Source organism: Orcinus orca, chromosome 3 (genome assembly GCF_937001465.1).
Source record: "Orcinus orca chromosome 3, mOrcOrc1.1, whole genome shotgun sequence".
In the NCBI taxonomy this organism is placed as follows: domain Eukaryota; kingdom Metazoa; phylum Chordata; class Mammalia; order Artiodactyla; family Delphinidae; genus Orcinus; species Orcinus orca.
This window is the reverse complement of record NC_064561.1, coordinates 2,862,743-2,888,838: the sequence shown is the minus strand read 5'-3', so window position 1 is coordinate 2,888,838 and position 26,096 is coordinate 2,862,743. Positions and strand designations below refer to the sequence as shown.

Below are 26,096 nucleotides of genomic sequence, written 5' to 3'. Positions count from 1 at the left end.
TTGTAAATAAGTTCATTTGTATTATTTTCAGATTTGACATATAAGTGATATAATATTTGTCTTTAACTCACTTCACTTAGTATGAGAATCTCTAGGTCCATCCATGTTGCTGCAAGTGGCACTGTTTCATTCTATTTTATGGCTGAGTAATATTCCATTGTATATATGTACCACATCTTCTTTATCCATTCCTCTGTCGATGGGTGCTTAGGTTGCTTCCATGTCTTGGCTATTGTATATAGTGCTGCAGTGAACATTGGGGTGCATACATCTTTCTGAATTAGAGTTTTCATCTTTTCTGGATATGTATCCAGGATTGGGATTGCTGGATCGTACGGTTGCTCTATTTTATTTATGTATTTTAATTTTTAAAGTTTTTGGCCGTTCCATGCGGCTTGTGGGATCTTAGTTCCCCGACCAAGGGTTGAACCCTGGCCCTCGGCAGTGAAAGCGCTGAGTCCTAACCACTTGACCACCAGGGAATTCCCATCTATTTTTATTTTTTAAGGAACTTCCATACTGTTTTCCATAGTGGCTACACCAATGTACATCCCCAACAACAGTGTAGGAGGGTTGTAGGAACTTTCTTATATGATTCTTATTGGTACTGGGCTAAACTCTTTGCCGATACCCTTCCCCGACAGACGGGCTTTTACATTTGAGGACTGTCTACTGGGTGACTGATATTTAGCGGAGTGAGGAGCGCGGGGATCAGAAAGATCTGGGTCTGAATCTGGCACTTGTCACCTGTCCTCAGAGTTTCATCTCCCAGACAGTGGGGACAGACCAACAGATGGACATACAGGCAGCTGGCAGTGCCTTCTCTAAGGGCAGGAAGGTAGGGATGACGTGAGGCAGACAAAAGGCCTCAGCTCTGGGCTTCCTGCAGAACGAACCACAAGCAAGAGCTGGTTCTTATAGGTAAAGAGTTCTTAGTTTAGCGTTAATCGACCTTCCATGATTTTTCTCAACTGTGAAAATGGGGACCAGGCTGGCTCCGAGCACTCAGGGTTGCTGTGAGATTGTGTTAATTCATGAAAAGCGCTTCCAATGGCGCCTGCGCTCACAGAAGAAGGGTCTTGGACTGGAGGCATCCAAGTGGCTGATGTCTAGTGTCAGATGGCATTTTTGTGCTCAGTGCAGGTTCTCAAATGCCAGGGTCTAATGCTGCTGGGTTGTCTGTTTATCTGTGGTTCTAGCGCCCAGCCTCTGATGGCTTTTCCCGTCCCAGCTGCTGGAACCAGCTTGGCCGTGCAGCCTGCTCCTGGACTGGGCCCTGCCTTGATCCCGTTTCCCGAGGCTGCCCAGCCACCCAGGCCCATTACTCCAGCGGGGTACGGCGGGTACCAGCCCCACCCCGGCCAGGACCTCGGTTACGGCGGCCAGCCCCAGGAGCCTCTGCCGGCGGCCACCACGGCTCCCTCCTACCAGGTATCAGCCCGACTTTTCTCTGCCCAGCACCAGTCCTTCCTTGAAAACGCAACCCAGACGGGCCATCACCCTCCTGATGCTCCCATCCCTGCCCTTAGAGGGGATGGAACTTTCCCCTCTTTCCCAGGCCTTTCCGGTGCTGACGATGCCCCCTTCCTGACCCCGAGCTCTAGGACCGCAGATCTGGCAGCTGTGTTCCTACATGGAATCGCCAAGGTGTCCCACACTCCATGTGGCCCAACCCCCTGAGCCTCTGTCACCCACAGCTTGTTCCTGATTTGCTCGGCCAAGCTCGTACCCACTTGGCTCTGTCCCCTCCCTCCTTTACTCCCCTTTGCTTCCCCAGGACCTCTGGGACTTCTCCCAACCTCCCATCCTGAGTTCCTGTCCTGCTCCCAGGGCCTCCTCCTGGCCTCTTGGTTCCGTCCTCACCTCCATGCAGTTAGTCCCTGGTCCACGCAACAGCTCATATCTCCCTGTGAACCAGAATCCAGCCGTGCTCCCTGTTGCCCCAGTCCCTCCCGGCGCCCCCGGCCCCGCCTGCTCCCCCAACCCCTCCCCTGGTGCTCGCAGTCCTCTGCTCCAAACAGCTTCCGGGTCTCCTGCCAGCCCACCCGCTGACCCCCACCAGGGCCTCTGCTCCCTGCCAACCTGGCCAGGAGCCTTGTCCCCAGTCTCCACACGCTTGCCTCCTCCTCCGAGCCATCCCTGGCAGCCCTTGTCCCGTTGCATGTTCCTCAGAGCACTTTTTCTCTCAGACATTAGCATCAGTTTTGAGGGAGCAGGCCACATCCCTCTCCCTGGTCGCTGCGTCCCCAGGTCCCAAAACAGAGGCTGGTACAGAGCAGGAGCTCGGGAACCACATGGATGCAGGCCTTGCAGGGGGCAAGGAGGGGGCCTTGCCCCACCCTGAGCACCTTTCTCCTGCTCTGTGTTCCCCATGGAAACCCTCTCGCAGGACAGTTACAGCTATGGACCATCGACAGCCGCTGGTGGCTACGAGAACAAACGGGACCCGCCACCTGCTGCTGGCCAGGCTCAGCTCCCAGCCATGGCCACGGCCACGCTCTGCCCACCAGGTGGGTGGGTCTCTGCAGGGTCAGGGCGGGGGCAAACGGGCCTTGCTTACACGGGAGGGACCCCAGGAAAGTGAGGTTTCAAGCACGTCAGGTTCACAGGAGGTGCAGCGGTAGCGTGGGTCTCAGGGCTGTCCCCTCAGATACGCCCCGAAGTCTCCACTAGTCAATGGGCCTGTGTGTGCGAGAGAGAGGGGCGGGGAGACCCAGACAGAGAGATGGGGGAGAGATGAAGGTGGGGCTGGAAGTGTTTTCCAAGGAGGTGGGTTCTGCTGAGGACTTGGAGTTTAGAGATTGGGAGAGCCCGGGGCTCTGGCCTCCAGCGCGGCTCAGACACCCGGGCTTCACAGTGAGTTGCGCCCTGGCCGTGCCAGCTCCTGGCAGCTGGGCCGGCATGTTGGTCACACTTTCTCTGCTCCCTGGGCCCGGTGTCACAGGAGTGGCTCTGCAGAGGCTGTGCTTGCTCTCCAGGGCCCCAAGGAGCCTACGGTGGCATTGGGTACAACCAAGCTCAGCCCCTGCCGCAGGTGCCCACCGCCAAGGCGGGGCAGCTGGCCAGCACTTTGCCCTCCACCTCCACCTACCCCCCTGTGAGCAGCGCCCTGCCCGCGGCCTCCTCCCTCTCCACGCTGCCTTCCTCATCCTCGTTCGGCCCGGCCTCCGCCCCGTACACTGGTAAGATGGTGGTTTCCCCCGCAGGCATGCAAGTGCAGGCTGTTTCTTTTATTTGCAGCCGAAATAAATGTGGTCCTTTCCTCAAAACCAACCCATCTCCCCCTCTCATTTTTCTCTCCGCTTCTTAGGACCAAGCTGCCCAGGCTATGACACATCCCCGTACTCAGCAGTCAGTCCTTACTACCCCCCGCTGCTCCTCCCACAGATGCGGCCGCCCCCGCTCCCAAAGCCCGTGGACTCGTCCCTGTGGGGCGGCTCGGGAAGCAGTCCCAGTGCGCATTGCACCGACAGCTTCGCCAAGAAGCTACCAGTTGCCACCAAGCTGCCGAAACCCAGGGGTGGCCCCAAGCAGCTCCCGCTTCACTATTGTGACATCTGCAAGATCAGCTGTGCTGGTCCCCAGGTCAGCCGCCCCCGCCCCACGCTGGGCAGGCCCCAGACCTTCCTGCCCCCACGGGTGGGAGAGCCCTCCCTTGCCCCCTACGACCGGCCAGAGGTCAGGGTCGTTGCCTGCTCAAAAGAGATCTGTTATTAATTTGCAATGCCAAGTGCGCATCAGCATAACCTTAAAACTGCCTGGTGTTCTTGTGAAAGACGAGAGCGGGCCCAGCGCTGGTTTTTGGCCGCAGAAGCGTGGCCTTGCACCCTGAGGCCATCTGCAGCAGGGAGGCCCTCAGCGCACCCTCCTGGACATGAGGGCCGGTAGGTGCGGCTGGTCACAGTGCACCTTTGCTGCAGGGCCGTGTAGGCAGAGCCGTGCAGGCAGGGCCGTGCAGGCAGGGCCATGCAGACAGGGCCGTGCAGGCAGGGCCGTGCAGACAGGGCCGTGTAGGCAGGGCCGTGCAGACAGGGCCGTGTAGGCAGAGCCGTGCAGGCAGGACCGTGTAGGCAGGGCTACAGGCGGGTAAAAGCAGCATGTTTGTGCGCGTGTGCGGGCAAGTGCACTGCTGTCTAAGCAAAGGACCTCCCCAACCACGCTCGCAAGTGACCCACCTCGCTCCCTGCAAAGATCATCAGATGCTAGGGCTGGTCCTCACAAAACACCCCATGTGGACTTTGTCTTGTTCTTAGTACTCTGAGAGAAAGCTGGCACCGTGGAGGCATGCAGAGACTCCAAATCGCAGGCTATAGAGGTGTGGGAGGAGCCCAGAACCCCTCATTCAGCCCAGACTTCCCTGGCAGAGGGACGAGGGCCGGGCGGCCCGCACTCAGGGCTGCATCGTGAGGATTCTTGGTTCCTCTCACCAGTCCAATACAAGGTCTGCTCCTGTGATTCTAGACTCTTCGCGGCATCACGTTGAGCAAGGGTGTGACGCTCCCCATGGCCGTGGGGTGTGACGGAGCGTGGGCACGTGAGCATCACCTGAGTGGGTGTCGAGGCCTCTCTGAGCCTCGTCTCCCTGTGGGACCGGGTTTCCCCAAGCGTGTCACCACTCGGCATAGCATCTGGCACGCAGACATGTCAGCTCCAGTTGTTCCCAGCTTTTTGTAATGTTAACAGCGCTTGTTCGTTGGACTTTTCATTGAGGTAGTGGTGGTTTCACAGGTGGTTGTAAGAAACACCGCGGAGAGGCCCACGTGCCCTCACCCAGCACCCCGAGTGCTGACGTTTTGCCAAACTACAGTCACTATCACAGCTGGCATGTTGGCCTTGAACCCGTCCACTGAATCAGAGGTCCCAGGTTTTACCGGTCTCACTTGCACCTGTGTATGCCTGTGTGCACGTGCATGTGCATGCGTGTGGTCTGCTCCGTGCGAGCTCATCACCTGCCCAGGCTCGCACATCCGCCTCCACCACCGAGATGCCAGGTGCTTCTGCGGAGTCCCCGTGCTGCCCTTTCCTGCTCACCCCTCCCGCGCCCACCCAGCGCCGCTTGAGACACGGTTAACGTGGAAGCAGCCACACACGGCCTCCATCTGCATCGGAAGGACTTGGTTGGTGTGGCCTCCTCGCAGCGGGGGCAGCACTTCTGCCTCTTTTCCGGGCACCTGTCTTTGAGTCCAGGACGGCACAGTTGGCGGTGCGGTCTCCGTCCCGGCCAAGTGAGGGGCCGCCAGGGCAGCTGTGGGCTTCAGGAGCCGCAGGGCGCCAGGCAGGCCTCCTTCTAATGCTCCTCTGGGTTTTTTCTCATTCCACATCTGGTCCGTGTCTGTGATGGAGAGTCAGGCATCGGGATGGCATAAACTGCGAACATGTGTTCTTTCTACGGGCTCAGACTCTGCGAAGTGTGTTCTGAAGTAGTTTACTGTTGGCGCCTTGGTGTATATCCTTCCAGGCTTGTCTCCGGCCCACAGGCTTTTACGTCATGTCCGTGCGTGCGTGTGTGTGTGTGTGTGTGTGTGTGTGTGTGTTCTGTGGCTTAGGTAAAAACACAGATTCCTGGGACTTCCCTGGCGGTCCAGTGGTTAAGACTGCGCTTCCACTGCAGGGGGCATGGGTTCAATCCCTGGTCAGGGAACTAAGATCCCACATGCCACGAGGCACAGCCAAAAAAAAAACCCCACAGATTTCTACATTCCGAGAGCACCCTTCCCACTCCTGTCCCTGCCCCCAGAGCCAGCCAACGTCACCAGTGCCTTTGGTATTTTCCAGAGGCATTTCTATTCCGTGGAATGTTGACTCTTGGCATGGTTAGAGGGCATTGGGTTAGCAGCCCCACTTTGCCTCATCTTAAGGCTTCCCAGAGACAAGTCAGGGCTGCCCCGTGAGAGCTCAGTCGTGTGCCAGATGCTGTCAGACATCTCGGGCACGCGGTGCGGAAAGCGTGGGTCTGTGCCTCGTGGCCACCTCCCCCAGGTGGACCCCGCGGTTTGGGAGCAGTGCTGTAACAGTGAAGTGTGTCCCCCATCGTTCTGGTAGCACGCATCCTTGCTTGGCTTCTGAGGTCAGATTCTGAAAAGCTGGAATATTCTTTCAAGCAGCCCCTGAAACTAAATGTGTGCTCCTTTGAGAATGCTTGCTGAAGAAACTCATTGATTTTTAGAAAAAACAAAAGAGAAGGCAACCTTATGTCTTTCAGTCCGAGCTTCTGAGTCTTCTCTCTGTTGACTGGGCTTTAAAAGGAGGCCGTGAACAGAGGGGTGGGGACATCAGGCCTCCCGTGAACTGCGGCGATGGGGAAGGCGCGGTGCCAGGTGGGCACACACCCCCCTCAGGCCGCCCTCGCTCTCTGCCGGCAGACCTACCGCGAGCACCTGGAAGGGCAGAAGCACAAAAAGAAAGAGGCGGCTCAGAATATGGGCATCCAGCCCAGCAGCAGCCCACGAGGGGTGCAGGCGCAGCTGCACTGCGACCTGTGTGCCGTGTCCTGCACCGGGGCGGAGGCCTATGACGCCCACATCCGGGGGTCCAAGCACCAGAAGGTAGGAGCCCCTCACAGGCCCCGGCCCACTCGGGACCCAGAGGGGCATCCCATGACATGGGGGGTGGGCAGCCACCCACGAGAAGCGACTTTTCCTGCAGGCCCACGCGTCCTCCTTCCTCCAAAGCCAAACGCCTTCTCCCAGTTATAAAAGTCACATCTGCCCCTGGACAGAAGCATGGAGCAGGGCAGCTCGTACCCAGACCCCAGAGGAAACTGTTCTTGGCCTTGGGTGTGTCTGCATGTATATATGAACCAGAGTTTGTATGTTGATGAGATCAAATGGTATATTCCATTTGGGGTCCTTATTTATTAAAAATCAGATTAAAGTAGTAAGGTTTAATATTTTAATATCAACGTTTTCATTGATACTAAATTATTTAATATCAGCATTTGTCATATTTATTACTATTTTAATATCAACATTTTCCTGTGGGCTTAAAAATGCCTGTAGTATGTCATATTATGAGGAAATGAATGGGCTCCTCCACCCGAGAGAAGGTAGGGCCCCTCTCCCTATGCCCTCTTTCTATGGTCCAGAGGTGCTTTTTGGAAATCAGCAAACCTTCCCCAAATGGCATCATGAACCTGCAAGGGGATGCTCACCTTTCAGGTATGCGCTGAGGACAGGAGGAGGGGGAATTCCTGGCTGGACGCCTGCTTTGAGCTGCACCACGAGGTTTAGAGTGAGAGGGTTAGGAAGGCCCCTGTCCCGTGGCTGCCTCTCTCTGCCCCATCCACAGAACCCCCTCCAGCTGCCCCAGCTCACCGGCCACGCTCCCTCCTGCCCCCGGGCCTTTGCTCACACCCTGCCTTCGGCAGCCCCCTTCCATCCCCCGCTGCAGGCTGGGCCTCCCCGAGCGCCTGCCTGAGGATCTGTCTTCTCCCCCTGCTCATCAAGGGCCTCGTTCCCCAGCCCAGCTGGGACAGCCTCTCGAATGCCTGCGTGAACCCACAAAACCCACCAAGGAAGGAGCAGTGAAGCATGGAAAAGGGGACGTGCCGGCTTGGTGGTAGCAGGGGTGCAGGCGGGAATGCTGGGCCCAGGCGGGGTGGGCTGTGGGTGTCACAGCTCGCAGGCTGGGACTCGTTCTGGGGTCAAGAGGCCCTGCAGCCAGCCCCGGGGTGGGGGGCAGGTTTGAGCCGTGAGTGTCAGAGACTTAGAGCCAGAGAAGAAGGTGTCTGAGACGGTCGTCAGTGCAGACTCGGGGTGGTGGAACAGTCCTTTCCAACGGGAACTTTTGCAATTAAGTGCCTTTGTTGGCGGCGGGGCATGCCGAGGACAGGGCAGGTGACTGTATCCTAGGTGGATCTGTGTCCCTGGACGTGTATGTGAGTTCCTGCAGAATGTGGAGGTGTGTCTATGGACGTGTACACCCACGTATACCGAGCATGGATCTGTGTCGTGGACATGTACATGTGTCCATCTTAGCAGGCGCTCTACGCACACTGTGTCTCTACCTGGGGCTGGCACTGGGCTGGTGCTTGGCATGCAGAAAACAGCCGTGCTTCTCAGCGCAGGCGGTGGAGTTTGGAGGAAGGGGGTCTGTGTAAGCCAACAGGGGTGTCAAGGTCATAGGTCCCCCATATGCAGGAGCAGTGGGGGCCTAGAAGCAGGAGACAGCTCAGGAAGGCCCTTCCCAAGGCATTTAAGTGGGAGCAGGGGGAAGGGGCAGGGTCCCCAGGGACAGGGTGGACCACCGCCCTCACTTCCACAGTCTGCCAGCTCCCCCATGCCCGGTGAGGTGCTCTTCCTACCCCTGAGGAAGGTTGGCCAGGCCTGAGCAGCCCTTACAGGGGGTTGGGTCTGTTCCAGGTCTTCAAGCTGCACACCAAATTGGGGAAGCCCATTCCCAGCATGGACCCGGCGCCAGCGAATTCGGCCCAGGCCACCAGCACCAGCCAGCCGGCCTCCACCCCCCTCACCGCAGAGAGCCCCCCTGCGGCCCCTGCCAGCCCCAGCATGTGTGCCCCAAGCAGGCCAGCGCCAGCCAGGAGACCGGCCGCCTCGAAGGCCTCGCATGTGGGTACGTGTCTCTGCGCTTCACAGCCCCTGCCCTGCCTCAACAAGCTCGAGCCTCAGAGACGGGATGGTCCGGTCAACGGTGTGCGTGCAGCCATCACTTCTGGGGAGGCAGGACCTATGAAGGGGGTGGTTCTCTCCCAGATCCCCGCCGGTGGGGTGCCTTCTGCCGCCTTTGGCCCACCCTGGGGAAGCGTGGGCAGAACCAGTGCAGCTTCCATTTCTTCCCGTGGAGCTTGGGACTGAGCCGCCTGCTGGCCACACTCACGAAGCCAGCCCTAGGCCTGGAGAATCCCCTGGGCTGCCGCCTTCCACGTGCTGGAAGCAGCCCCCTTCACACCGGGCACTCTGATAAGTGAGGTGGGCCCCGGGAAATCCAGGCAGGTTCCTCGCAGCCCCACCTCCAACCCTGCCTTCCCTCGAGCGTGTGTCACCCGCACCTGCTATGACCCCTGGGCAGTCACGGCTGCCGAGGGACATGCATTTCAAGGGTAAATAGGCTTACATGTCAGGCACTCACTCCACGTGCCTGATTCACCCTCCACGGCTCTAGGTTTGTCATTAGTCCCACTTTACAGATGGAAGAACCGAGGGGAGGGGAGGAAAAGCACTTGGCTCTGGACCACCCAGTGAGCGGTGGAGGTGGGATTCCAACCCAGTCTCTGCTCTCCACCACCACGCTTTGTGTGGGAGGCGGGGCCTATTTTATTTTGAGCCTCAGCAGGCCTGAGATTTGAACCATCACGTGATGTTGAAGATCAAAATGTAAAGCGGTTTTGGTGACAAAGAAATGTCTCCCTTCTGAGGCTCAGTAAACCCTCGTCTGCTTGATGTTCCACTGTTGGTTAACTAAGGGCTGCAGACTTGTGCAGCAGTGGCGGTTGTCCTCAGAGAGGGGCCTACGACTTGCGCCTCCCTGTGGACCTGTCCACCTTGGCACCAAACGCCGTGAGGGCCTCGCTCTCCCAGTCGTGACCCAGGCTGGTGGGAAGGGGTCTCGTGGGACTCTGGATCCCATTGGCTGATGTCACGGAAGGGGGAGGGGGGCAGTGGGAGACCCGGTGGCATCGAGTTGTACCCTTCATGCTGGCGGACCAGAAGCCGACCCTGGTTGCTGGCTGGAGCAGATTATAAGTCATGCGGTTCTTCCTTCCAGGGCCTCCTGGGCTGCCCGCGGCAGACAGCAGATCCCCCCAGGGGAAACCGGCACACCCCAGATCAGAGCGGCCCGGAGAACCGCCTGCCCAAGGAGGCTCTGTGGAAGCTTCTGGAACGTGCTGTGACGCACAGCCGGTGGGCCCAGGCTACGTGGAGGAGGTAAGTGCTGGGCGTCCGGCCATCGGCTCACCCTGCTCCACCATGGGCTCCTGTGGAGAAGGACCTTGCAGAGCCGGGCCTCGAGGCCTCGTCCCAGTTCTCCCCCTGAGACTTGCACACCCGCCCCGGGAAGACCTCAGTGAGCCAGCATCCCTTGGATCTCACTGGAAGGCCCGGGTGCTGGGCTTCAGATCTTAGAAGGAAGGCCCGAGACAGGCAGAGGTGTTTCCTGCCACCGGGCAGCCCCTCTTCCTGCGGCAAGGAAGGTGGCAGGAGGGATCTGTGTCCTGGAAACCCACGGGCACGTGATCCTCGGGCACAGGAGCCAGTGTGCACCCCACACAGCACCACCTGCACGCCCGGGGCTTTGTGGAGCTCAGGTTCTGAGCCCCTCCCTACGAGCCCACAGTCCCAGCCTCCCGGGTGCCTCCTGGGCCGTGCATGTGGGCATTTCTTCCATGCTCGTGTTCGTGCTTTTGTTCACCCAACTCAGCACCTTCTGTTTTGTCCCCTGCAAAATAGCCACACCAGGCAGGCTTCCTGCCAGTCTGGTGGCAGCCCCGGGATGGGGGGACAGGGGAAGGGAGGACAGGACGGTGGTGGCAGAGGGGAGCCGGGCCTGGGAGGGCGCGCTGGTGAAGAGCCACTCCTTTGAAAGCGTAAACCGCTGGGCAGGCAGGAAACCAGCACCCGGCCTGGATGGCCCTGGGGGAAGGAGGTGCCCTGCTGGAGCCCAGACCCGACGCGTGGGGGCCGTGGGCAGCGCTCAGCCGTGCCTTGTGTCTCAGGTGTGCAACGAGGAGGGCAGAGTGATCCGATTCCACTGCAAGCTGTGCGAGTGCAGCTTCAATGACCCCAATGCCCGGGACATGCACGTGAGGGGGCGGCGGCACCGGCTGCAGTATAAGGTGTGCCTGCAGGGGGCGTCTGGTGGGCCTGGCTGGGGGTGAGTGTCTGTGCTCTTGACATCTTGGCTCACGTCTCAAAACACATGTTTTGCCCCCATGAGTCGGAGCCCCTGGGCCCTCATCACCCCAGGCTCAGCCAGAGGGACCCTTGGCTGCTTTCACGATGCCTTCTTGTCACAGGTTTGCCGGGGCACGCATGCACACGTGTGTTTAGACACACTTGACTATCGGGCCCCGTGTACACTTGTGCACAGCACACACTGTGACTCTCCTCGTGACAAACAATGGCTTCTGGATATTTCCTCTCTTTTCAGCAGACTGGTTGAGATATCATTCACACACCACACAGCTCGCCCATGTAAAGTGGCTTTTACTACATTCACAGAGTGTGCAACCAGCAGCTCCATCTAGTTCCAGAACAGTCCGTCAGGAGCCCCGTTCCCATTGGCAGCCACCCCCAGCCCCTACCCCAGGCCCTGTCAACCAGGAACCCACTCTCTGTGTCTATGGATCTGCCTGTTCTGGACGTTTCCCATCAGTGGAATCACACACTGGGTGTCCTGTGTCTGGCTTCTCTCACTGAGCATCGTGTCCTCAGGGTCCGTCCACGGTGTAGCGAGTGTCAGTGCTTCACCCCTTTTCCTGGCTGAGAGATGCTCCCGTGTGTGGAAGGACACGTTGTGTGTGTTTTACCCGCTGAAGCACACTTGTGTTGTTTCCACCAGTGACCAATCCTTAGACAACACTACATTCTTTGAGTGATAGAATTAAGTACTAAGGACAAAGCCCAGTGAGCGAATTGGCAATGCTATTTAGAATATATAGATCTGGATCCCACACAAACGGAGTTTCCCTGGGTTACTCTGATCGGGACGAGCATTTCCGTTCAGTCGTCCGTCGGCATGCATGACCACTGACCGCGGGTGCTCCTCTGTGTTGCGGTGCCTTCTCCCTCGGCTCCTCTGTCAGATGTGTGGACAGTTGGCTTGCGCAGTGGCAGACGTCACGTCTGCCGCTCTGCAAGTCGGTCGTAGTTTTGTTCCCTGCTGTGGTTCCCTTTCCTGCCATGGCCTTTGGGGACGAGGAGTGTTGACACTTTGGGGATTGAAACTCACTGTTGTCTAAACGTGGCAGGAGGGACTTCCCTGGCGGTCCAGTGGGTAAGACTGTGCTTCCACTGCAGGGGGTGCGGGTTTGATCCCTGGTTGGGGAACTAAGATCCCGCATGCCGTGGGGCATGGCCAAACAATAAAAAAATAAAAAATAAACCTGGCAGGAGGTGGCACCCCCAGCATTCTCATCTGAACGAAGGTCCCCCATTTTCCCAGAAAAAAGTGAACCCCGATCTTCCGATTGCGGACAAGCCCAGCACGAGAGTTCGGAAGCTGCTGGAGGAGAGACTGAGGAAACAGCGGCAGCTGAGCAAGCAGCGTCTGGGGGAGCTGCGGCGCCAGCATGACGAGATGAGGTGCTTCTGGGGCTCCCCACGCTCTCCCGCGTGACCGGCCCAGGGTCCCGCCGCTGCTCACGGCTCCTTGTCCCTGCCACCCCAGCAGGCGCTACGGCTTGTGCAAGAGGTGGCTGGAAGAGGAGCCACAGGCGCAGGAGGCGCGCTCGGGACGCTCACTGCCCGACCAGCATGCACCTCCCCTCAGGAGCAGGCCGGGGTTGTCCACAGCCAAGCCTCTGGTGGGTGGTGGTCTCATCTTGATATCCGAATGCCTCAGGGCCTGGGGACTGGAGGGGGCTGAGGGCCTTACCTCCAGCCACAGCGATCCCTTAAAGCTTCCTGAGGCCCCCCAGTGGTCACATCCCTCGGGAGCCTTTGGGTGTCTGTCCATCTGAGGGGGCGGGCCGGGTCGGATGGGAACTGTGGATTGCACCCCGCTGACGGAGGGGGTCACCAGCTGCCTCGGGGCCTCTGGCTCGGAAATTCGACAGTGTTGTCCAGGGAGCCCACTGGACCCCCCAGTCGGCCCAAGTTCCCCACAGCCATCGGGGCCCTGGGGTCCTCACTGGTCCACCTCCCCTGTGGACTCTCTCATTCCTCTGCCTGGCTCTCCGGCCACCGCTTGCCTATCAAAGCCAGCCTGACTCCGGGCCCCCCGCATCCCCCTGGCCACCGGGGCCTCTCAACCCGCCCATGACGTGACACGTGTGCCTTTCCCCGAAGCCCATGAGGCGGCCGGAGTCCAGCGACGACCGGCACGTCATGTGCAAGCACACCGCCATCTACCCCACAGAGGAGGAGCTCCTGGCCATCCAGAAGGCCGTCTCCCACTCAGAGCGCGCCCTCAAGCTGGTGTCCGACACAATGGCCGAGGAGGATTCCGCACGCCCAGAGCCAGAGGGCGGGGAGTGCAGGTAATGGGCATCGCCCTCCTGTTCAGGGGGGCCCGGGGTGACAGAGGCGGCTCCACTGCCAGGTGGCTTCGAGTCCTTGGACACCCAGGGCTTTCCAGAAAACTCCCCAAGAGAGGCTCAGAGCCGGAGCCCTGAGGCTCATAGGGAATTGTAGTCCCAACTGGAGAGAGCCGTTGTTCTAACACCAGAAGTTACTTTTCCTGTCGAAGGCGTGCATAGAAATGTAGTTCGCAGGGGATTAGCCCCTCTGTTTCCTCACCCATAATGCGGACATAAGTGTGATTCTCCTGGAGCAGGAGGTGCCGCCGAGCGTCCGCATGAATCATCTTTCCAGCTGCCGGGAGTGTTGCAAGGTGGAAAGTCCCGATGCCTTGTATCCATTTACTTTTCTTTTCTGGCCGCACCACACAGCTTGTGGGATCTTAGTTCCCCGACCAGGGATTGAACCCGGGTCCTCAGCAGTGAGAGCACGGAGTCCTAACCACTGGACCGCCAGGGAATGCCATCATTTACTTTTTTAAGGTTTTTTGTGGGTTTTTTTGGTGGTAAAATACTCATAACACAAAATTTGCCGTTGTGACCATTTTTACGTGTACACTACGGCAGCACTAAGTACATTCACAAGGTTGTGCAACCATCACCGCTGTCCATTTCCAGAACTTTTTCATGATCCAAAACAGAAATCCGTCCCGTGAAATTCCCCAGGCCACCTGCTGCCCCTGCCCCTGGCACCCACCTTTCCACTCCCTGTCTCCACGGCTTGGCCTGTTCTGGACGTTTCACGCCAGTGGAATCATGCAGCTTCTGTCCTTTTGTGTCTGGCTGATTCGAACCAGTAGCTTCTTCCTGCCACAGTGTTTGCTCCCCGACAAGAACATGCGAGCCACTCGTGGGTCACCAGGTGTCATAACGAAATGCACTCACCCCTCAGCGTGAACGCAGCTGCCTCCCGGGACGGGGCCTTCCTCACCGCCTGGAAGGGGAAGCAGGCACGGCCCCTCGGGCAGAAAGGGGGGCCCTCCCTTAACCTCCACCCCGATGTATTCTAAAGGAAAAGGCCCGTCACTTAGTGCTTTGCAGTTTTGCTCCCGTTTTCTCCCTGTACTCGTGTTTTGGGTTTGTTGTTGTTGTTGTTTGTTTGTTTGAAAATATTTTATTTATTTGTTTATTTATTTATGGCTGCGTTGGGTCTTAGTTGCGGCATGCGGGGTCTTGGTTGCAGTATGTGGGATCTTTCGTTGCGGCGTGTGGGCTCTTCGTTGCCGTGCGCGGGCTTCTCTGTAGTCGTGGTGTGCAGGCTCATTAGTTGCGGCGCGAGGACTCTCTAGTTGTGGTGCGTGGGTTCCGTAGCCCTGTGGCATGTGGGATCTTAGTTCCCTGACCAGAGATTGAACTGGTGCTCCCTGCAGTGGAAGTGCAAAGTCTTAACCACTGGACCGCCAGGGAAGTTGTGGATGTTCCATTATTTACTTAACTATCGCAAAGAGTGTGTTAGTGTTTGGGTTTTTTTTTCCTATTTTATTATGGAAATTCTCTAACACACACAAAAGGTGATGAGGCCCAAGTGACCATCCCTAAACCAGGGAAGACTCACTTGCTCTCTACCCACCCTGCTCCTGGACAGACCGCTGCGGTTAAAGACGATATCAGGCATCAGCCTGAGGGTGGAGTACGTGTCTCTAAACAAGACTCTTTTTCATTTAACAAAACCAGAACACCATTATCATACTTGAAAAAAAAGAACAATAATTCTTCAACCCCATCAAATATCCAGTCAGTGCTGAAATTTCCAGTTTTTTGTTTAGGGTTTTTTTTTTGTTTTGCAGTTGGTGTTGAATCAGGGTCCAAATTGATTGACAACCTGTCAGTCTCTTTATCTGCAGGTTCCCCACCTCTCTGCTTTGTCTTCCCCTGAAGGATCTGGTCCTGGTCCCATAGAGTCCCAGGTGTGGCCAGGTCCCCTCGGACCATCCCAGGCTCCAGCACTTGCAGTCCCAAGACAGACCACAGGGAAATACACAAATGCATTACAGAATTAGGTTATCTCGTATCCTGAGAAGTGTCACAAAGAAAACAGCAAAGTGGGGATCAGGGAGTGGCAGGATCAGGTGGCAGCTTCGAGAGCCAAGGGGCGGACATTTGTGTTGTGACAGCCGTGGGGAGGGCCACCACGTGAGGGCACCCCAGGCAGTGGTCCAGGTGGGATGAGCCTCCTGGGGAGGGAGTGGAAGGAGAGGGCGGTGACGAGGCGGCCCAAGGGTCAGGCTGGGGACCTCGGACCCCAGGAGGAAGCTCGGTGTCCCCAGCCTGCAGAGGGGCAGCACTGGGAGGGTGGCTGCTGGGCGGACGCGGTGGTGGCAGTCACCTGCAGAAAGTGACCAGGCCGGTGCAGTGCAGGTGGGGACACGACTCGGGGAGAGGCAGGGAGCGTCTGGCCGGCGGCCTTGGGGGAGTCCAGCTGGGGGCGAAGCGGCCGCAGAGGCGGCTCAGCAGCACGAAGCCAAAAGGACCGACGAGGGGGCCCTGCTGGCTGAGGACCAGGGCGCCGCTGGGGGTGGCCACGGGTGGCCTCTTCCAGAATGCAGTTTATTAGGAAACGGTGACGGCCGCCAGCCCTGCTGAGCAACACAACTTCCTAGCGGCGGTTCCAAGCACTTCTCCCAGATCTGTCTCCTCGTGGCTCTTTGATCAGGTGCCCCTGGGGAGGGCCGTACTCCCGTTTTACAGATGAGGAAGCGGCCCCACGTGCAGGAGCAGGGACCCTTCCTCCTCACCCTCTGCCCACGCGTTTGCGGGTTTGTCTCGGCAGCCGCCCAGGCCCCTCTGCTCGGATCCTGAAAGGCGTGATGCGGGTCGGCCTGCTGGCGAAGGGCCTCCTCCTGCGGGGAGACAGGGCCGTGCAGCTGATCCTGCTCTGCTCCCAGAAGCCCAGCCGCGCGCTGCTGCGCAGAGTCACGGAGCAGCTGCCCCTCCAGCTCCCGGTGAGGCGCCCGGCCATGCATCGCGTGGCTTCTACGCGGCTTGGACACAAACCGGTTTGTTTTTAGAAACTGGCGCAAGGAGAGAGTGGTGGAACTTGAGGGTTCCTTTACAGAGGGGTTGAGGGTAGAGCCTGGAAACGCTCTAAACGTCCGGTCACTGAGGACGGTTACTTCCGTCACATCCACAGCAGAGCCCAGCCAGCCGGGACGGAGCACAAACAGGACGAAATCCACAGGACAGGCACTCAGGCTCATGAGACTAGAGAGGCACAGGGCTGGGGGTCGGCCGGACTTGCTCCTCCAGAGCAGTTCCTGTTGTTGTCATAGAGCCTTTTTTTTTTTTTTTCAAATAAATCTATTTATTTATTTTTGGCTGAGTTGGGCCTTCGTTGCTGTGCGCGGCTTTCTCCAGTTGCGGAGAGCGGGGGCTACCCTTTGTTGTGGTGTGTGGGTTTCTCATTGCGGTGGCTTCTCTTATTGCGGAGCACAGGCTCTAGGCGCGTGGGCTTCAGTAGTTGTGGCTCGCGGGCTCAGTAGTTGTGGCTCACGGGCTCTAGAGCGCAGGCTCAGTAGTTGTGGCACACAGGCTTAGTTGCTCCGCGGCATGTGGGATCTTCCCGGACCGGGGCTTGAACCCGTGTCCCCTGAACTGGCAGGCAGATTCTTAACCACTGCGCCACCAGGGAAGTCCCTGTCATAAAGCTTTTCTCAAGCGAGATGGTAACTGGGAGAAGAGTGAAATCATGTCATGATTTAAATTGATCATCTTCCATTAAAATACTCAGTTCCCAGGGCGGTTTCTTCTTCCTGATGTGTCTGCTGCCCTTCCCGAGAGAATTCAGCATCGTTCCTCCGACTCATGTAGTGAGCACTGGGGGCCGGGCAGACCCAAGCTCGCCTCTGGGACTCCCAGTCTGGTCAGGAAATGCAATAAACAAACATAGAGCAAGCTAACTTCCAGTTTATCTTCTGTAGAGAAATTAAAACCTGATGTCAAGTGGCGAGCACCTGGGGAGAGTGGGGGCCACTTCAGACAGGACCGTGGGAGGTGTGTGTCCTGACAGAAGATGGAGCAGGTGAGGTGAGAGCTGAGAGATGAGGAGAGGCGTTGAAAGATGTGGGGGTGGGCAGTGTTCCACATAGAAGGACCTGCACCTGCAGAGGCCAAGAGGCAGGAGGCCCAGGGAGATGCGTGCCCGAATGGACAAAGGCCTAGATCAAGCTGGGCCTGAAGGCCATGTGGGGAGGTAAGATTGCCTCCTCAGGGAAATGGGGAGACTAGAGGGTTTTAAGCAGGGGAGTGACATGCTCCGACTTCACCAATTTAATCACTCGTTTCCTGAACACCCACAACATGACAGTTTTCTGCTCAATACCGTAGGGGTTGCAAAGATGGCTCAGATGCAAGCCCTGTTGTCCGGAACCTTGCAGCCCAGTGGCTAAGACAAAGCCCTAAGCCCCATGAAGATGGATGAGGCCATGGGGAAGATGGCTAAGGCCACGGGAGAGCTGGCAGTGCCCCCCACTGCCAGCTGTGTAGACAGACCCTCCTAGCCATTACCTGGCTGAGTGTCTCGGGGGACCGCAAAGCAAGATGAGGGACACAGTAAAGCTTTTCTATGCAGGCACCGGGTCACTGCACCAAACCAGCCTTCGTTGTGCAGTCTCCCCGGGAGGCTGGTAATCGGGGACGGCAGTCAGAGTTCTGATGACTGTGCGCAAGGGGTCCCTTCTTCCTGAGCCCCTGAGAGTGACAAGCCGGAGAGGGTGTAAATGGAGGGGAGAGAGATCCGCCGAGAGGGCGGGGCTTGTCTGGAGGCTCTGCTTGCAGCGGGGCTGACCCTCAGGGTATCCCCCAGTGATGCAGCCAGCGCAGGCTGGGTCCTAAGGATGCGTGTGCTGGGGCAGGACTGAACCCTGGGCAACCATGGGGTGGGTACCGGGACCGAGGGGCCTCAGATCTTGCCTGGAGGCAGCCCCTGTCCAGTGTCCTGAGAAACCATCGTTCTGCCCTCATTACCCAAACAGTAGCCTGCTGGACCAACTGAAGGATTTTGCATTTTTCACTCAATAGCATCTCTTGGGTCACATTCCATGTTCTTACTTAGGGAGCTTCATTCTTTTTTGTGGCCAAAGAGTATTCTGTTGCCACTTGTCCATAACTAGCTGGGTCCTTCCATGTAGTTGGACATTTAGGTTGTGTCCAGTGTTCTGTGTTACCAGTGAGGCTGCAGCAGATGAAGAACCTTGTACACACACTGCTCCACACACGTGGGAGCACGTCCCAGGGCAGAGTCGCGGGGCCTGAGGCATGAGCCTGGAGGCTTCTGCTGAGTGTGGCCAGGTCAGCCTCCACCAGCAGTTTAGAGACGCATGGATTTGCCAGCCCAGCGCCTCCTCAGACTCTTGAGTTTTGTCCTTCCTACAGCTGACCATGGTACCCCATTCTAGTTTTAACGTGATTCTCCCTTGCCATGGGAGGGGTTTTTTTGTCATTATGTAGAAAGGGTCACTTTGGTTTCTCTCTCTGCAAACTATCTATCACTTGCCAGTTTTTTTTTTTTAAGATTTATTATTTATTTTTTGTGGCTGTGTCGGGTCTTAGTTGCGGCACACGGGATCTTCACTGAGGCATGCGGGATCTTTGTTGCGGCACGCGGGCTTCTCTCTAGTTGTGGCATGTGGGTTTTCTCTTCACTAGTTGTGGCAGGCAGGCTCCAGGGCACGTGGGCTCTCCAGTTGAGGGGCGCAAGCTCAGTAGTTGTGGCACGCGGCATGTGAGATCTTAGCTCCCCGACCAGAGATTGAACCCGAGTCCCCTGCACTGGAAGGCAGATTCTTTACCACTGGACCACCAGGGAAGTCCCCACTTGCCGATTTTGCTGTTGGGTTGCTGATCTTGTTGTTATTGAGCTTTGGGTGTTTTTACATATGAAGGCACCTTGATGCTGGGTCTGCTGTCTGTATGCATTTCTACGTGTGCACTTCTGGAGGCTGGGGCTGTGTCTGTGTCCCTAGGAGGTTCCAGAACACCTGGCATGGGGCCTGGTACCCAACCGCGTCCTGCCTCTCAGCTGGAGTAATGAGGCCTCGTGTTGTATTTGCACCTCGTAGATGGTGACAGAGGACAAGTACGAGGTCTCCTCCGACCCTGAAGCAAACATCGTCATCTCTTCCTGCGAGGAGCCCAGGATACAGGTCACTGTGTCCATCACCTCGCCTCTGATGCGGGAGGACCCCTCTGCAGACCGAGGTGCGTCAGGGCCCTTCCGTCCAGCCCTCCTCTCCACACACCCGGTGGCCTAGGGCAGCATCCGCCTCTGCTCTGGGCAGGAGGTGGGGGGGTTGCCACAGCCAGTTTCTGGCACTTCCGTCAGCCCGGATGCCCTGGTGAGATAAGAGCTGGGCCTTGGGTCTGCAGAGGAAGGGAGGTAGAGAGCTGGGGCAGAGTGTCAAGTGGCTCAGTACTCAGCTGTGGGGCATGTGCGCAGGGAGCACTTCCTCCCATCCCTCCTGGCTGCCCCGCCCAGAGGAGACCAGCTGTGCCCCATCCCCCAGCAAGACAGGGGCCAGGGGACCTGAGACATATGTGCGTTGCCTGAGGCAGTGGGAGGGGGTGGGGGGTGAGGCCAGAGGGCAGCCAACAGGGAGGGTGCAGGCCAAGCCGATGGGGATGCACCCGAGTCTCATCCAGCCGTGGAACCTCCTGGAACAGCCCTGGAGACTGTTTCCCAAACTCCAGTCTTTCTTGGACCCCCTTCATGATTGTTGTCAGATCTGAGGGCCACGAACCACTGATGCTTTCCTCTGAATCAATTCCTTTTTGACTCTTAAATTTTTAAAGAGGAGAGCCTTTGAACCGTAAGTGGAAAGCCATTACCAGTTGTCATAAAGAGAGTGTCATCTGAAAATAAATACAGTGGGAAGAAAAAGTGATGCCCTTCAGTTCCAGGTGGAGGCCCTGCTCCGGCTTGCTCCGAGGCGGGGATTGGGAATGTCGGAAAGGGTTCAAGGTCCAAGGCCACGGAAAGAGGTGGACTGGAGGGGGCTAGAGAACCGGAAACCCCTCCGAGGGAGCCCCGGGCCCCCAAGAGCTGCGATGTCCCCACCCTGCTGGTTGCTGCTGGGAGGGGAGCTTTCAGCTTCCTCTGTTGCTTGCTCTCAGCCCCAGAGGAGCAGACCCAGGCCTGGGGGTTGGGGGGTTTATGGGTGAAAGAGAAACCTCTGCTCCCTCCTGTGACCTAAAACACCAGGACCTCGCAGAATAAGGGGAGAAGAATTTTCCTGAAGCAAGAAGAAGGAATCAAAAACAGGCCAGAATTTCCCCCAGACACGGGGCCCTGGTCACCCGTGATGGCGTGTGCTCAAACCTGACCCGCTGTCTCCCTCTTAATTATGCATGCGGAAGTTTCTGGAAATCCAGCTTCATTCATAGTTTTCCATCTGAACCATGCTTTGCTAACCAAGGGAGTCAGTGCTGATGGCACCGGGTGACAAGCGTGGAGCTCTCTCCTCCTGAGAACGCAGAACCCAGAGGAGATGGGATCTTCGTGGAGAGGATGTCCGTGGTCCTTGCAGCATCCCGGAGAAGGGGCCAGCGAGCGGAATCATGTGTCTTCTGGATAAATGCAAAGAGGCCTAGGGACCTGAGGGCCCGGCCAAGTGGCCCGGGCAGCGGGAGCAGGGAGAGGGGCGCCTGGCCCATGTGCCCTTCTCTTCTAGAAGGAACAGCGGCGCCTCCGCCTGACCCAGGAGATGTCCTGAGCTCAGAGAAGTGCCTCCAGTCGCTGGCTGCCCTCCGCCATGCCAAGTGGTTCCAGGTCAGGGGTCGGGCCCAGAGCGGGCTCCCAGTACAAATGAGGGACAGACGTGGGTGGGGCGGTTCCTTGGCCGGCTGCTCGACCCACGTGTCCACACCCAGCGCTAACCTGATGGAGGTCGCATCCTGGCTGATTGGGTCGGGAACCTGAAAGGAGGGACCACCACTCTGGGGGTGGGGGGCCGCAACGGCCGGCACTAGGGCTCAGCCGTGGGCCGTTTGGGAATGGAGTCTGCTTCCGGTCGCCAGCTGTGAGGCCGGCGGCCCATGCCTCCCGGAGTCCCTCACTGCCTCCACCCCCGGCTGGGCTCGCTGCCCCTGGATCAGCCCCTGTTCCCTCGGCCCTGTGCACATCCCCCCCTTGGCCACGTGCTTACAGCTCCTTGGAGCTAACCATGTGCTTCTTTCCCCGAAGGCGAGAGCCAGCGGCCTGCAGCCCTGTGTGATCGTCATCAGGGTCCTTCGGGACCTCTGCCAGCGCGTGCCCACCTGGGGGGCCCTGCCGGACTGGGTAAGGCAGTGCCAGGGGGCTGGCCCTGCTTTAGGAAGCCCCCAACCCCTGATAGGCCACAGCCCTGGGAGGCCGAGTCTCATTTCCTGGTTCAGCACTCAGCTTTCCAACAAAGGGCTGGTGTCCGTCTGAGCGCCAGGAGAGGTGGATCGCGGTGGGGCATATCGGGGTCCCTTGGCCCCAGGGTGAGGCTTGCTACAGACACAGTCTCATTTGACTGCATTATCTGGAACCCACAACCTTGCGGGCAGAATCAGGAAGCATGCAAATACAAGGGCGCCCCAGCAAGAGGTGGGGTGTTTGCCTAGACCTGCAGGTGTCAGTGCAGAGGCCCCCGTGAGGGCAGGCAGCCTGGTGCAGACCCACCTCCTCTGAAGGGGTGGTCCCCTGCAGCCCTGACACCCCCGGTCAGCAGGCCCCGAGGCCTTCTGCGGGGAGAGGATGTGAAGGCCCCCTGTCCCCCAAATCCCCAAGCTGCCGTGTTGTGAGACCCCCAGCTCCTGCCCTCCGTGGGCACCCCTGCCCCGTCTTTCAGGATCTCATCTCATCTGTGCGCCCCTCGGCAGGCCTGTCTCTGAGTGTCCCTCTCCCGTCACACACCCACTGATCCCCCAGCGAGCGCAGATGTGTAGGTTTTTAAGCCTTTCACCTTCAACATTATCCTTGGGAAGGAGGCCGAGTACCCTGAACTTGGAGGTACGCGTGCATCTCATGTGCAGCCTTCTGCTGCCAGTTCATCAGCTCCCACACCCAAAGACAGGTTCTTGGACCCTTCCCACCTGAGCCCAAGCTACCCTTGGCCTTGCTCATGAGGGCTCTGGTGCCCACCCGGACCTCGGCTTCCTGCCCATGGACCAGGGAGATGTCCACTCTCAGCACCACCCCTCGTGGATGGCACAGTGGGTGGCTCTGTGCTGAGTGACAAGAGGGGTTCACTCAGACGCTGGGAGGGCCCCGCATTCCCCGGAGCCCATTTCCCTGTAAGTATAGATGCAACCCCCATGACGGTCACAGCTCTGGCCCTGCCCTGGGACCCGGGCAGGTGGCTCCTTGGAGGTGGGGACAAGCCTGCGCGAGTCCCCAAGTCCTTGTGACCCTCATGGCCCTCACTGTCTGAACCTCGGGTCATGGAGAATGAGTTTCTTTTAACCTTCTTGACACTGGTTTGCAATGTTACCATCTATGGGATTTTGCTGATGTCAAAACTAGGCGAGAGAGTTCCCTAGAGAACTGAGAGAAACCCGCCCAAGGCCACACCAGGGTGGCAAGGCCCCGGTGGACCCCCTCCTTGTAGAAGTTCAGGGGTGGGAGGGTGTGAGGGGAAGAGCTGGGAGGGGGGCCTCACATCCCCGGTCCCCTGGAGACCTGGCCGAGGCCGCACAGCCGCGCCGTCCTCAAAGGCCCGGGTCTCCTTCTGTGTCTCCACCCGGCCCAGGCCATGGAGCTGCTGGTGGAGAAGGCTCTGAGCAGCACGAAGGGGCCCCTGAGCCCCGGGAACGCCGTGAGACGGGTTCTGGAGTGCGTGGCCTCGGGGATGCTCCTGACAGGTCAGTCCCTGTCGTCCGGGAGCCCAGACCCTGGAGCACGTGGCAGAGACCAAGGGCCATGGCGGGGGCGGGGGGACGGGGGAGCACAGAGAAGCCTCTTAGGAACACTCAAGAACCACGTCCAGCACAGGCAGGACAGCAGACACAGACGTGCACACACATGTCACCACTCAAGGGAGCCGCGCGGAGGTGTGGACCAGCCGGAAGGAGAGGTGGGGTGGAGGCTGGAGGGGAGGGGTCCGTGCCTTCTCTCACGCTCCTCTGATGGCACACCCACCCTCTCTGGGGAGCCAGGGACAGCCCGGGGGACATTTCTGAAGGAAACAACAGGAATTCCATGATGGGCTTTGTACAAAGATGTTCACCACAATGTCCTTCACGGTAGCAGAAGGAGGAGAGCACGCATGTGGCCCGCGTGACATGTTAGATGCAAAACGGTGTTTTCCAGTCATTTCAGTGACATGGGACGATAGCATTTTAAGTGGAAGAAGAGGATGATACACTGGCCCGTGGTGTGAGCCTTTTCTGTAACTACATGCTCGCCCACGTGTGCACACACACACACACACACGCAGGCGGTGAGGAGGTCTGCTGAACGCGTGTGGGGCTGGAGGGGGCACTGGCAGGGGAGAGGCCTGGTGTGGCCCGTGGGCGCGAGGCGGCCAGGTGCAGACCCCCCAGCACTGCAGAGCCGCAGTGGCGCCTTCGTAAGGGTGCACTCTCCTTCTCTGCCACTCCCACCTCCCCTCTCAAAGATGGGCCGGGGCTCCAGGATCCTTGCGAGAGAGACCAGATGGACGCCCTCGGGTCCATGACCCTCCAGGAGCGGGAGGACATCACGGCCAGTGCCCAGGTAGGAGGCCAGCCCACAGGGCTCCCCGACTCAGGCCAGCTCGACCTGGCTGTGGACAGCCCAGGTCCCAGCCCCCATTCGCATCTGTGCTGCATCCCAGGAAATGGTCTGGGACTCCCCTTCCCACCCCCTCCTTTACAGAGACAGGTGGCTTGTGGGTGACAGGACTGCTTCCGGGGGCAGGGCCAGCCTGGCCCAGAAACAAAGCTACTCCCGTGATGAGGCGCAGACCTGGGGCCTCCTTGGCCGGTACTGTCCTCCCCAACCCTGCCCTGTGGTCTGCAAATACCCAGCCAAGGCCTCCTGCTGGGCCTAAACAGCTTCAGGCCCCAAAGCAGAGACCCTGTCTGTGGCTTCCCTTTTGTTTGCAAATTTTTACTTATAAGCAAGTCTCCCAGCAGTACAGAAATCGCACTGGGCCTGACATTTATAAATGGCCTTCAGTGGAAAGAGTCAAATTGCTCTTGATCAGAGCTGAACCTGGAGAGGCAGGATCTAAGGTCCCTGTAGCGAGGAGAGAAAGAGCTGAAATTCCGAGGGGCTTCCTGGCACAGTACTCGCCACCAGCTGGCGCAAGCAACTCCCAGTACAGTTCTTCACGCCCAAGGGTGACGTGAGCTCTGCAGTTGCTAGAAGGGTGTCGAGGATGCCCAGCAAGCCCCCGAGTCCTCACGGGGCCATGAGAGGCGGGCCAGGAGGCCGCGGGCAGCAGTGTCCTGACGGGTCGTTTGCCCCCAGCACGCCCTGCGCATGTTGGCGTTCCGGCAGATCCACAAGATCCTGGGCATCAACCCTCTGCCGCCCCCCAAAACCAGGCCTGGGGCGCGCTTCCGGAAGAGGCCACGGGAGGCAAGCGAGGCCGAGGCCGAGGAGGGCGCCGGCCAGAGGAAGCGGCCCGGCGGGGCAGAGAGGGGCCCGTGTGAGCAGCCTCACCTCCCCAACGGGACCTGATGCCCCACCGAATGGCTGCTTCACCCCTGACGCTGGGCAGTCCTGTTTTCCTTTGCAGTAATGTTCCATAGATTTCTTTAAAGACACTTGTGCTTAAATCATTAGCAAAATCTCTTCATCTGGCAATTTCAGCTGCGGGGTTTGGGGCACAGCGCCCCAAGGCCTACCTTCACCCGGGCGAGAAGGTGCAGCACAATTTTAAACCCTGGTATTTCTTGATAGCTTTAAACTCACCCTGTGGCCTACTAAGGGTGTGGGTTTTTAAATGGCTTTGTGAGGACACACCAGCCGTGCGTGGATTTGAAATCTCACGGGCAAGCCCCCTGGGGGTCCCACATCAGGAAGCCTGTCCCCGGAAGGTAGGTTGGGAGTATCTGGGGTGGTGGCCAAGCCTGAGAGTGTGCCCAGGCCGGGGTCCTCAGTCCCCAAGCCCAGTCTCCAAACACACTGCCCCCTCCAGCTCCCCAGCCTGGAGACGGCCCCACAGCCAGAGGTCTGCAGGACCTGAGCTGGGCTCGTCCCCCAGCCCGCCATGGGAGGGCCACAGAGCCGAAGGGTGGTGAGCATGCAGGCTGGGCACGCCCCTGACCCCGGAGCATCTGTGACCCCCATGGCACTGCACCCCGTGCCACTCCGGGCCTTCTGCACTACGAGGAACAGCTCTGTATGCCTCATTCGAGGCTGGGTTTGCCTTGTCTTTCTCCCGTCCTCCTTGCGTAGGTGCAGCCAATGTGGGTCCAGGGCCCGCCCCTTGAAAGTGGAGTCTGGGGGCTCTGCCTGGTGCGGGGCACAGAATCAGGCGCCTCCTGGCACTGGTGGACATGAAGGCACCCTTGCCCAGCCCCCACCCCGATCTGTCCAAACTTCCCTCTTTGCGACAACTTCTCTTGTCCGGCTGCCCTGTGGCACTGAAGGAGATAAGTCCATCTTTGGGCTGACACGATCTTTTCTGGTCACTTGATTGTTTCAAGCTCATTTTTACGTTTAAGGGACAGCCTGTGTGTGGCTTCACATCTAATGTCTTCGTAGAACTACCTGGAAGTTTGGGGGGTGGGGAATAAACGAGATATGCCTGTCTCTTGGTGTGGACTGCGCAGTCCTTCCTCGGGGTGCAGTGACCCTGCTGGGCTCCTGCAGCCTCTCAGGGCCCCAGGCAGGGGCCCTGACCAGCCAGAACTTCTCCCCGAGGCTCTGAGGCTGGGAGTGTGGATGGGGAGGAGGTCCAAGGGGCTGGTGCTGCCCAGGTGTGGGCCTCTCAGGCCATGTCCACACTGAGGT

General features: G+C 58.6%; 1 protein-coding gene across 4 annotated transcripts in view; it reads left to right on the top strand.

Annotated features, from left to right (window-relative positions):
* ZFR2 (zinc finger RNA binding protein 2) overlaps positions 1–25,895 on the top strand; it is a 43,773-nt gene extending 17,878 nt beyond the window's left edge. Inside the window, exons 2-19 of one of the 4 annotated variants that reach the window (XM_033400744.2) lie at positions 1,200–1,431; positions 2,390–2,510; positions 2,979–3,182; positions 3,311–3,585; positions 6,363–6,545; positions 8,361–8,571; positions 9,724–9,884; positions 10,673–10,792; positions 12,121–12,260; positions 12,346–12,481; positions 12,966–13,156; positions 15,966–16,137; positions 19,252–19,390; positions 20,860–20,957; positions 21,372–21,467; positions 22,903–23,014; positions 23,770–23,867; positions 24,606–25,895. In XM_033400744.2, coding sequence (XP_033256635.2) covers positions 1,200–1,431; positions 2,390–2,510; positions 2,979–3,182; positions 3,311–3,585; positions 6,363–6,545; positions 8,361–8,571; positions 9,724–9,884; positions 10,673–10,792; positions 12,121–12,260; positions 12,346–12,481; positions 12,966–13,156; positions 15,966–16,137; positions 19,252–19,390; positions 20,860–20,957; positions 21,372–21,467; positions 22,903–23,014; positions 23,770–23,867; positions 24,606–24,818 — 2,902 coding nt within the window. In that variant the 3' untranslated portion in view covers positions 24,819–25,895. Of the gene's footprint in view, positions 1–1,199; positions 1,432–2,389; positions 2,511–2,978; positions 3,183–3,310; positions 3,586–6,362; positions 6,546–8,360; positions 8,572–9,723; positions 9,885–10,672; positions 10,793–12,120; positions 12,261–12,345; positions 12,482–12,965; positions 13,157–15,965; positions 16,138–19,251; positions 19,391–20,859; positions 20,958–21,371; positions 22,448–22,902; positions 23,868–24,605 lie in introns of those variants that run through there. The other 3 variants (XR_007476196.1, XR_007476195.1, XR_007476197.1) reach the window with 3 other exon arrangements.
* Positions 25,896–26,096: the final 201 nt, after the last annotated feature.